General features: G+C 42.0%; 1 protein-coding gene across 3 annotated transcripts in view; it reads right to left on the reverse strand.

Moving 5' to 3' along the window:
- The window catches only part of ADGRE1 (adhesion G protein-coupled receptor E1), a 53,970-nt gene that overhangs the window by 1,136 nt on the left and 40,348 nt on the right, over window positions 1-12,486 (reverse strand). For all 3 annotated transcript variants that reach the window (XM_044255433.1, XM_044255432.1, XM_044255434.1), the window contains 6 exons: window positions 11,736-11,930; window positions 10,249-10,484; window positions 6,886-6,952; window positions 4,322-4,413; window positions 945-1,113; window positions 726-830 (listed from right to left, as the gene is read on the reverse strand). In XM_044255433.1, coding sequence (XP_044111368.1) covers window positions 726-830; window positions 945-1,113; window positions 4,322-4,413; window positions 6,886-6,952; window positions 10,249-10,484; window positions 11,736-11,930 — 864 coding nt within the window. The remainder of the gene's footprint in view (window positions 1-725; window positions 831-944; window positions 1,114-4,321; window positions 4,414-6,885; window positions 6,953-10,248; window positions 10,485-11,735; window positions 11,931-12,486) is intronic.

Raw genomic sequence — 12,486 nt, forward strand, 5'->3', positions numbered from 1 at the left:
AATTATATATATATAATTCTAATATCTATCTATCTTTCTATCTATATTTATCTATCTATATATAAAATTATCAACAAGAGAACCTGGCAGATGTTTTAACTGGCTCAGAAAAGAATGCAAAGTATAGACATGTATATATATTACATAATACATATATAATATATACTATATATCATTTATACAAAATATATAAAACATTACATGATTTGTATATAATGTATGCAATATATAAGATATCTATGATACATGTTACACAATATATTATATATATTACATAATATATGTATCTGTTCTGTGCATTCTCTTTTGAGCCAAGTTAACATTCACCTCACTCCCTCACTGATTAACGAGTAGAATAAAATATTTAATGTATGCTCACATTCTATCTGTATGAGTCATGATTCTATCTTGTTTAGCTCACACAGCTACTAAGGGGCAAAGCTGGGATTTAGCCCAGGAAGCCTGGCTCCTGAACCCCAACTCTTGAACACAACACTTTAGTAAATGTGCTAATATACATGGACACATTTAGCTCACAGAACCAATAGCAGCAACAGCTAACTCTGAGCTTCTATTCTTGCAGGAAAAAAAGAAGGAGAAGAAGAAGAATTTCCTATTTAATTAAACCACTGAATCTTAGTGCACAGTGCACAGTGGCATCTGGTGTTGCTAAGAAGCAGTGTTTCCATCTGAACAGAACCCACATAAAACACACCGTCTCTCACCGTTTTAGAAGTGGAGGGGTTGGAAGACAGTAATATCCCTGAGCTTTGGGTCTCAGAGCTGGGTTTGATCTTCTTGGTAAACAATCTCCTGTATTCTTCCCGTACCTGGAGGGAAAAACACATCACAAGAAGATGAATTATTCCCAGATGCAGGGATGTGGGCTGATACAGGCATGTTCCCCCCGAAGACTGGGGCTGGGAAGGGCAAATGCTGTGCACCTGGCGGTTGAGCAGACAGTGAATGACGAAGATGAAGGCTCCCTGCAGGCTGTTGATGATAGTGAAGAGGTAGGCCATGATACTCGCCATGGGTCCAATCTGGAAGAGGCCTAACACCCAAGAGCATCCCAAGATGAAGAGCTGGGCAAAGGCCTTGAGTGTCAGTAACCTAGGGGAGAAGATTTGGAGACAGTAAAGCTCTGGGCAGTGGCTGTTGTCCTCATGGACTGTGCCCCCACCACTTACCCACCACCTGGGTGGAAATAAAGGTGCCGTGGCATCTCCAAGCCCAGAATCAGGGAAATCAAGTCCCGCTGGCACTTAAAAGGCAGTTGGCCTACAGATACACATGCCACAAGGACGTGTGGACACATATATTTAATGTAATGGTGTTGATAGTGATGAAAATGCTCAAAGGACATACAGATCAAGAACTGAGCACATGCTAAATGAACGGTAATGTCGTAGGATGAAATACAAGGACATTTTTTTCTAATCGAAGAAAATCTTGCATAATATAAAACTCACCATTTTACCCACTTAAAGTGCGCAATTCAGTGACACTTAGCACGCTCCCGATGCTGTGCAATCATCATCCCCAGCCACTTCTAAGACATTTTTATCACCCCAAAAAGAAACCCTACACCTATGAAGGATTCGTTCCCCATCCCCTCCCCAACTAAAACAACCCCAGTGTTCATCTACTTGAGAGGAGATAAACAATATTTGGCCCATCCATACCCTGGTATGATACTCAGCCTTAAGAGGGAATGAAATTCTGATATCAGCTATAATGCGGATGAACTCGGAAGACATTATGTCGGTGAGAGAAGCCAGTCACAGAAGGACACCGAGTATATGATTCCATTTATAGGAAATGTTCAGAATTAGGCACATCTATAGAGACTAAAACCTAAGCCAATTCACAGATGCAGTGGAATGCCAAAGTGGAGATAAATGTGCATTAAAAACTGATTTTCAGTACTCTTTCTTTCAAAAAAATAAATAAAAGCAAATAATAAAAACACTTTTAAAATTTTATTTATTTATTTGACACACAGAGAGAGATCACAAGTAGGCAGAGAGGCAGGCAGAAGGAGAGGGGAAGCAGGCTCCCCACCAAGCAGAGAGCCTGATGTAGGTCTCGATCCCAGGATCCTAGGATCATGACCCCAGCTGAAGGCAAAGGCTTTAACCCACTGAGCCACCCAGGTGCTCCAATAAAAACATTTTTTGAAGATTTTATTTTTAAGTAATCTCTACATCCACACGGGGGTCTAATTCACAGCCCTGAGATCAAGAGCTGCCTGCTCTACTGATTGAGCCACACCAAGCTGCCCCATAAAACCGCTTTTTTAAATGAGATGAGAGTGACCATATACTATGGGGGTAAACGTACAGGCTCTGGGTACCTGTGGAAACTGCCTCAGTTTCCTCAAATTGATATAGGGACAATAATGCAATTCCTACAGGGTGATATTTCTTGTTCTACAGATTAAATGTTAATTTAACAAAATGTTAAGAGTGCTTACAGTAATGTCTGGCACAAAAACATTTTTGTTAGTTGTTTTTAGACATAAGTATTCATATGAAATCAGATACCTATTATGTGGAAAAATCCCGAAGTTCAGAATATGTATAGTATCTAATTATTTATGTAATAGAAGGTGAGTGTGTATAGAATATCCTGGAAGGAACCTGATAATGGTTTCTTAAGGTGGGAGAGATCTGGGGAACTGGGGGTCAGGGAAGAGAGAAGGAATTGCTTTCCATGTGTTCCCTTTTTCACTGCTTGATTTTTCTTAGCATTGCATGTATTAACTTTGTTTTATAATTTTTTTCATCAACTTTTTGAAAAAATTATTTTCTAAAAATTTTTTTCTAAAAATGTTTTTCCAAAAATTTTTCCAAAAATTATTTAAGATAGATGAGGGATTAGATACTGATAGGAAAATAAGCAAAGGACATCATATGGCTCCTGACAATAAAACCTAGACAATGTCTGACTTTGGTAGTTTCTTAAGATGAAGATTAGTTGAGGGGTGCCTGGGTGGCTCAATCAGTTAAGTGGCTGCCTTTGGCTCAGGTCATGATGTTAGGGTGCTGAGATGGAACCTGTCTCATCAGACTCCCTGATCAGGGAGTCTGCTTCTCCCTCCCCCTCTGCCCCTCCCCCCACTGCTTGTGCCCTCTCTCTCAAATAAATAAATAAAATCTTTTTTTAAAAAAAGGGATTAGTTGAGTGATGAAGTTAAGAAACACAAATGGCCTATAAAAGTATGAAAATGTGGGACACCTGGGTGGCTCAATTGGTTAAGCGGCTGCCTTCAGCTCAGGCCATGATCCTAGCGTCCTGGGATCAAGTCCCACATCGGGCTCCTTGCTCAGCAGGGAGCCTGCTTCTCTCTCTGTCTCTTCCTGCCATTCTGTCTGCATGTGCTCACTCTCTCTCTCTGACAAATAAATAAATAAAATCTTTAAAAAAGGATTAAAAAAAAGTGTGAAAATGTCCCACATCTGTAAGATAAAATAATATATACAAAACTAACATAATATGGTAGAATCTTTCACCTATTAAATCAGCAAAAAGACACAACAAAAATGATATATTCTGGTGTTGGCAAAGCTGTAGGTAAACAAGCACTCTTGCAAATGGAAATAAATTTTCTGGAAAACAATTTGCAATATATGTTGAAAGTGTGACAATCCAACCTTCCATCTGACTGAGGCAGTTTTATGCCTACTGTTATGATCCAACAACCACCAACATGGAAAAGGATCTATCTACAAGGGTATTAAAAACTGCATTGTTTATAATAGCCCAACTTGCCCCAAGAAATCAGAAACAACATGAATGTTCCATGAATAAGGAATGACTTAAGTAAGCTGTGCTGCATTCTTACACTGAAATGTTTTACCAAAAAACGATACTGTCAAAGAATGTCTAGTTAAATTGAAAAATATTCATGACATTAAGAGGAAAAAAAATCATTACAAATATAAAATAGATGGCAATATTCTGTTTTGCAAATATGCACATATCATTGTGTACAGTAGATGAGTTAGAAAATATATTAATAGTTTCAACATAGGAAACACTCTTCTTGGTAACTGTGTTACTGTTTCATAAGCCAGATGAAGTGGACAATGTTAGCATCCCTAGTGTACAGATAAGGAGACAGTTTTAGACAGGTTATGTAACTTGGTTAAGGTCACGCAGCTTACAAGTGGCAGACCTGACATTTGAGACCCCAAATCCAGACACTGTGCTCTTCTGTCCTGTGCACAGGACCAGGCATATGAAAGCTACTCCGTGAATGTTTGTGGGGAAGATGAGGGAGATTGGAAAAGGAGAGAAAAGAAAGGAGGTTCTGTACCTGGTGTCTTTGAATGTTGAGACTTCAGAATTGACACTGGAAAGCTTCTGCCTCAGGACACACAGTGTCCAAGTCAGGAGGATGGAATTGATCTACAAAGTGAAGCAGAAAGGACTGAGAGATTGGGTATACGAATAGACAATGGCCAGACCACCTACCTGTGAAAGACTCAAAGTCTGCAGTAAACACTCCAGGAAGCAGTCGACCCTAAGCAACCGACTCTTGATTGGTAACTGACAGCCTCCCTAATTTCTGCCCTCACTTCCAATTTAGAACCAAAAGTAGAAAGCCAAAATGCTCCCCTAAGCATTCACAGAAGATGCCCTGCTTTGAGTTAGCTTGCCTTTAGGGTCCCAAAGCCTACAGCCTCTGCTTAGGGCACAACTGAAGCTTTCCCTTTTTTATCCCTATAAAACTTTCCCACTCTTCTGCCTGCTTTTGAATCTCTGCAAAGTGCAAGTGATGGTGACTGACTCCCTCACTATAGCAATAAATAGCCCTTGCTGGTTCTCATCTGGGTGATCACCACTAAGTTTCACTGTATGCATATGGAAAGTGAGAATCAAGATTGGCGCCCTGCCTCAGTTGAATTGTTGAAGACCTAACCCCCAGGACCTCAGAACGTGATCTTATTTGGGTTTAGGGTCTTTACCAGAGGTGAGCAAATTAAAATGAGTCACAGGTTGGGCCCTAGTCCCACATGACCTTATAACACAGGGAAATTTGGACACAGACACAGTCAAGCACAGAGAGAGGACCAACTTCTATAAGCCAAGAAACTCCTGAGGTTACCAGTCTTTTTGGATAGAAAACTGGAATGGATCCTTCCCTTGAGCCTTCAGAGAGGACATGGCCCTGATGACCTCTTGGTTTTATACTTCTGGCCTCCAGAGCTGTGAGACAATATAATTCTGTTGTTCTAAGCCACTTTGTTTGTGATGCTTTGTTATGGTAGACCTAGGAAGCTAATACGTACCCACCCCACCCCACCTCCCAGGTCTTACAGAAGTCAGAGCAAAACCCATCTGGAGGAATACAGTCTCAAGAATTCCCAAGATTTAGATCAGTGGGATAGGAGCTCACAATGAACAATTATAAGTGACACAAGGAAAAAAGCCACCATGAGTGAGAGTCAGAAGAAACATCAGCTTGTAGGACTGTTGAATCTGGGTTGGAGGTAAGAAGGCAAGAAGACAGTGGATAACACCCCTAGGTTCCCAGAGAGTAGAACAGTGGGTGCTAGGGCTGGGGAGTGGACAAGGGAAGATGTTGGTCCACAGTTACACAAGGTGAATAAGTTCTAGAGATCTTATGTATAGTGTGGTGACTACAGTTAACAATACTGTATTGTATATTTGAAATTTACTAAAAGGGCAGATCTTAGCATCCCAGTGTTCATAGCAACAATGTCCACAATAGCCAAACTATGGAAAGAGCTGAGATGCCCTTCAACAGATGAATGTATAAAGATATGGTCCATATACACAATGGAATATTACTGAGTCATAAGAAAGGATGAATACCCAACTTTTGTATCAACATGAATGGGACTGGAGGAGATTATGCTGAGTGAAATAAGTCAAGCAGAGAAAGTCAATTATCATATGGTTTCACTTCCTTATGGAACGTAAGGAATAACATAGAGGGCATTAGGAGAAGGAAGGGAAAATGAAGAGGGGGAAATCAGAGGGGAAGACAAGCCTTGAGAGACTGTGGACTCTGAAAAACAAACTGAGGGTTTTAGAAGGGCGGGGGTAGAGGGTGGGTTGGCTTCATGATAGGTGTTAAGGAGGTCACATATTGCATGGATCACTGGGTGTTATACATAAACAATGAATCTTGGAATACTATATCAAAAACTAATGACATATTGTATGATGACTAACATAACATAATAAAAATTAAATAAAATAAAAATAATAATAAAGAAAAAGAAAAAGGAAAAAAGGGCAGATCTTAAGCGATCTCACCACATAAAAAAGAAAAAAAAAGAAAGAAAAACAGTAACTATGTGAGGTGATAAATATGTTCATTAGCTTGATTGTGAATATTTCATGATGTATATATATATATAAGTCAAAACATCAAGTTTCACATCTTAAATATATGCAATTTTTATTTGTCAGTTACACCACAATAAAGCTGGGGGAAAAAAACAACTCTAGGCTTCCCTTTGCTTTCAACCCTCAGTTTTCTTCTCCTCCCTGACCATCAAATACTCTTAATTTCTTTCTCCCCTTTTTTTTTCTTATTCAATGTCTAACCTCAGAAGACATCAACAGACTCATTCTCACTGAAACACAAAGGACAGATAAGATTATCTGTTCTTCCAGAGATCTATCCCCTCTAGGGGATTTGCATGTTGGCAGAGAAGGAAAAAAAAAAAAAACACAAGTCAAAGAAATTACACTCTAATTTGGAAATCTCAAGAAACAGGGATCAGAAGGGAGAATGTTTGAGAAAAATAAGTGACCTCAGTTATGCAAATTCCACTGGCACTCCCTGATCCCCCTGGGTCTCCTTGTTCCTGCACCAAAACATACGGCGTCAAGCGATTTTCTTACCATGATGATGGCACAGACTGGCCCCAGGAAACTCCAGATGAACCCTCGGTCTATATTCAGCCAGCAGCTATGGAAATAAAGAGCAGTGAGTGCTGGTCTCAGTCTTGACCCTACTGTTACTCCTACCCCAGCGAATGCACTAATGGAGGAGAGTATAGGGAGATGACCCTGAGATGAAAATTCTCATGACGTGGCAGGTTACAGGTAAGTTTTCTTTGGAACACAGCAAGTCTTCTTTCAGACTTTCCTCCTGGGTAAATATTCCTGAAGTATTCACTAGGTGCCATGAGTAGAGCTCATCTTCAATTCATAATCTTTGTGTAACCTCTTCCCCCCTATTCAGACCTCTTCACTGGTACACTTGCTCCTTCAAAACTCAGCTCAGATGTCATCTCCTTTGAAAAGCCACTCCTGACCATCACTATTCCTGGTCCATCTCTGGCAGGGCTTGCTGGTTTCTTTCTTTTCTTTTTTAAAGATTTTATTTATTTATTTGACACAGAGAGAGAGAGAGATCACAAGTAGGCAGGCAGAGAGAGAGGGAGAAGCAGGCTTCCTGCTGAGTAGAGAGCCTGATGCCGGGCTCAATCCCAAGACCCTGAGATCATGACCTGAGCCAAAGGCAGAGGCTTAACCCACTGAGACACCCAGGCACCCCTGGTTTCTTTCTTTCTTTCTTTTTTAATTTATTTTTTTTTTCAATTTTTTTAAATTTTTTATAAACATATATTTTTATCCCCATGGGTACACCTGGTTTCTTTCTTATAGCATCTATTGGTATAAATTATGGTGGTTGTTTCCTTGCAAATTGTCCTCTCCCTACAAGACTGTGACCTGTAAGAGAATTTGGACTTTGGACTTCTTTTTTTTTTTTTTTTTTGACAGAGAGAGATCACAAGTAGGCAAAGAGGCAGGCAGAGAAAGGGGTGGGGAAGCAGGCTCCCCACTGAGCAGAGAACCCAATGCAGGGCTCCATCCCAGGACCCTAAGCCGAAGGCAGAGTCTTAACCCACTGAGCCACCCAGGAGCCCCTGGACTTTGGACTTTTGTTCATCTCTGAATACCCAGCCCTCAGTGCAAGTCCTGGCATGGATGAGACATTCTATGATGATTTCTTAAAAGTAATGGAGGGAAGGTCGGGGGGCGGGGAATGGAGAGAGAGAAGGAAGAGAGAATTCATTGCCTCTTTCCAGCATGTCTCTGGTAATTTGTTGTTTTCACCATTTCACAACCATTCCACCGTGTTCAGGAACAGCACCCCAATATTCCTTTAGCAAAAGTGTGCCCCCCTCTCTACACAAGAGAAGGAAAATAATCAAGTTTGGCCAACCAGGCATTCTCTCCCTGGAACATGAGTCTCCAAGTAGTAGTAATAAAAAGGTGTAAAATGCACAGAAGATGCTGTCCCTGTTCTTTCAGTAAATTTACTTCAGTAAATACTGGCCAACTTCCTTATCAGTTTCTGCATCTCTGGCTGGAGGCATCAGATTGAAAGCTCTGAGAATTAGCTGTCTGGGAGCCCTTAACCAATGGCTGCTGGGAGGGAGCTGGTCAACAAGTACGCCCCCTGGGTGAGATATCAGAGGTGCATGCCCTATATAGTTCCCCAGAGGTGCCCACTGGGCTGGAGCCATTACCTGCAACCACACCTGCTCAGAAATGCACCATGTTTCTCCTTCTCTTCCCCATGCCTAGTGCTTCTTCTGAAGGTCACCTCAAATCCTTGTCAGTACTCCTCTCTTCCAAAACTTTCTGTGGTTCTTACCACCTGGAAGGTATTTTCCAAATTCCATGCCCCTCCCCCAGTTTCCCCTTCTCTCAGCCCAATCCATCCATTCTCCAAACACACCTTGAGCTCTCCCTTGGGAAGCTATTGCCTTCATCTCTGTTGTACCCCCTTTCCTCTTTGCCTGTGTACATTTCAGTGGGGTTTTCAAGACTCATTCAAATACCACCTCCTTCAGGAAGCCTTCCATGAACTTTCCAACTCCCGTGTATTATCATCCTTCTCTGGTCTGTCAGTGCTTCTATTACCCACACCAACATCGGACACTTCATCATGGTGGCCTTACATTGTCACTTCCATCTCCTGATAAGTCAAATCCGAATTCAGTTTGGACCCTTCCTAGCTTCCTAGTTTCCTAGCTAACTGTGCTGAGCCTCATTTCCTCTAAAGCTACTACCATTCATTAAGCTGTTACTTTAGGTATCACCATGTGCACAGGTTGTACACTGCAAAAATCCAGGGGACACTCTTCACACTGTACACAATGGAGACTCAGTCCTTGCACATAAGATTTCGGTTGAGAAGTACCAGAGGTAATACATATTTGTAAAGCTTGCAGGATTTAGGTTTGATGAGTCCCCACTAACTATGGATTCCTGTCCATCACATCTTATCTCATGACCTCACCTGAAATATAAACCATAAGTAGTAGGCAAGGGGAAAACCTGGATATTCAGTTCCCTCACCAAAATAAAGGGGGGGGGAATCAGATGGGGAGAAGAACCATGAAAGACCATGGACTACGGGAAACAAACAGGGTTTTAGAGGGAAAGGGGTTGGGGGAGATGGGCAAGCCATCTTGGGGTTTGATGATCTTGGGGGGTGATGTGTATTAAGGAGGGTATGTATTGCACGGAGCACTGGGTAGATATTGTATGCAAACAATGAATCATGGAACATGATATCAAAAACTAATGTGTTACTGTTTGGTGACTAACAAAACATAATAAAAAATAAACAAATGTCTTAAAAATAAATAAATGATACTCACCAACACACTACCTACAATCCTTTCATATGAACCATGTGATAAACAAACCCTGCTTTAAAACAAACCATTGTGATGATGATGATGATGATGATGATGATGGCATGTATAATGCTTTACACTGTGCCAGACACTGTTCTAAATGTTTTGCAGATAACATCTCATTTAACCTTCACGACACTATGATGTAGGTTTTGCTGTCAGCCCCTATTGTACGGATGAGGAAATGGAAATGGTATGAAAGAGGTTAAATGACTTTCCCAAGGTAGCACAGCTAAAAGGTGGTAGAGCAAGGATTCAAACCCAAGCAGGCTGGCTCCAGAAACCGTGATTTTAAAATTTACAACCAAGTTCATTGTTTATACCACCACCATTTATCTTTATTATAATGCAAATAGGACTCCTAGATTTGTGTAGTGTATAACCTATGCTACTGTACATGGCAGGTCTGAGACTGACAAAACATAAAGAGCTCAATAAATGGTAGACTCAATTACCACGACTGTTATAGCTCTTCTTGGTGTTCCTGTAAATATCACCATGAACCCTAGCAGTAGGCTCCTCAGGGAGAGAGAAGGAGATCACTTACCGATTATGCATCCCATAACCTTGTGGTTGCACACTGGCAGAGACAGCCACCACCACCACTGGGAGCCCATAGCCAAAGGCACAGAGGTACCACATCTTGATGTTGCGAGAGCTGAAGTAATTCACCACTTTCAGGTTCCTGACCATAAGGAAGAGCATCACAGCCTCCACCAGCATCCAGAAGAAGCAGGCCAGGAAAAGGTAGTGCAGGAAGCCTGCAATGATGGCACAGCCCATCTGGAGAGGAGAAGCATGCACGTTCAGGATCATTTCACCCTCCCCCCACCACCCAAGAAGCACATCCAGACAACAGTGGGGGTACACTTTGATTGGAGTTCCCCAATCACAGCCCATTATTCCACAAACCTTTATAGAGATATTCTTCCCTGCAGGTGCTATCATCCCTTTGGTTGGGGGACCCATTGCACTGGTTTGCCTGGAACTAGTTTTTCCCAGGACATGTGACTTTCAGTGTTAAAACTGGGAGAGTTTTGAGAAGAAGGGATAGTTGATCACCCTACCTCAGAGGATGTATGAAGATATTGAGTGTGGGAGTGAGGAAAGCATAGCCATTGGACTGGCTGTCTAACATCTCGTGGGTACATGGTCACATCTATTTCTATATTTTCTAAGGCCGTTTTCACTAAAACAGCAAAGTTAAGTGGTTACAACAGAGACCCTAGGATCTGCAAAGCCAAAAATATTTATATCTGCCTCTTTGCAGAAAGCGTTTGCTCACTCCTGGTCAAATGGTGGGAGTGACATGTACTACTAGCATTGAGGTCTGGGAAGCTAAACATTCCGCAATGAGAGTTGATTCCACATAAAGAAAGATCACTTCAGGCAAAATGTCACTAGTGCTCCTTCTGTAAAAATCCTGAGAGCCTACCATGTTCCTGTTATAGTTATGGGGAGTAGATTGGCCAAAGTTCTTGCTCATAGTCTAGTTCAGGGGTGTAGATGCACAACAAGTTAAACAACTAATAATCATAATGGTTTCAAATAAATGCTCAGAAAGAAAGCAAAATAGACTGATAAGGGATAGAGTTTCTCAGTTGTAACATTATTGATATTTGTAACATTATTGCCAGGTTATTTTCTGTCTTGGGAACTGTTCTGTATCTTGTAAGGTGCTTGGCAGCATACTTAGTCTCCACTGGGTTCCAGCAAATCCCCTACCAATACTGTTTCTAGATACCACCGAGTGTCCTCTAGGGGGCGGAATCCTCAAAAATAAGAACCGATGGTTTAAACGGTAATGGGGGGACCACCACAGTATATAAGATGACCAGGGAAATGATTTTAAACTGAAACCTATCACAAGAAGGAGTCCACCAGGTGAAGAGCTGGGAACAAGTATCATCAAAGGAGGGCAGAGCACATACAAAGGTCCTGAGGTGGGAACTAGCATAGTTGTTGGGTGGATGAGCAGGGGCAGATGTGGACATGGTGAGGCTGAGTGAGGACACAGTCTAAGGGATGTGAGACCTGGTTGTCAGTCTTGTCTACACCGATGATGAAGAGAGTCTTGGCCAAGAAGAGGCAGATGCAGAGGTGCAGGTGGAGGTAGGTGTTGTGGTTGCGAATGGCACGGCACAGTAGGAAGGTGGCGATGGCCAAGACGAGACACACCAGGGAGATGATTATCCCCACATGGCTAATGAGGTACAAGGAGAACTCCATCTGTCAGGAAGGAGATACAGTACTCAGAGAGGGACTGACATTCCTCCAGGCAGAAAAAAAAGAATTATCCTGACTCCTGACTGGAGCAGAAAGAGCTCAGGGAACTTTTCTCCCTTTGACACTCGGAGTGAACCAGATATTGTCTACCATCATGCTTTGAAATCCATCAGCACCCATCCCCTTGCCTCCCCCTCCCCTTTCCTGTGCCCCACCTCATGTTGTACTAGAGCAGGATGCCTATAAACTACATTTCTCAGAATCTTCTGGGGCTAGGGTCCTGGATGTCATTTAGGTTCTCCAATGAGAGGTATGCACAGAAGTTCTGGAAGGCAAAATGGCGGCCGATACCAGCTTTCTTTCTGCAGGGAGGAGCAAGTTATGGCTGGGTTCCACATTCCAGCTGTCCCTTCTTTGATTGCATGGATATGGAGTGATCTGACAGGAGCAATTTCTGACCTCTGGATTGCAGCTGCAGAAGGGTGATCTTGAATCCAAACCCCAACTGGCAGGCCCTGACCTCAATTTCTCCATCCCTTCTCATGATTTTGTGAGCATC

Source organism: Neovison vison, chromosome 6, assembly GCF_020171115.1.
Source record: "Neovison vison isolate M4711 chromosome 6, ASM_NN_V1, whole genome shotgun sequence".
In the NCBI taxonomy this organism is placed as follows: Eukaryota; Metazoa; Chordata; class Mammalia; order Carnivora; family Mustelidae; genus Neogale; species Neogale vison.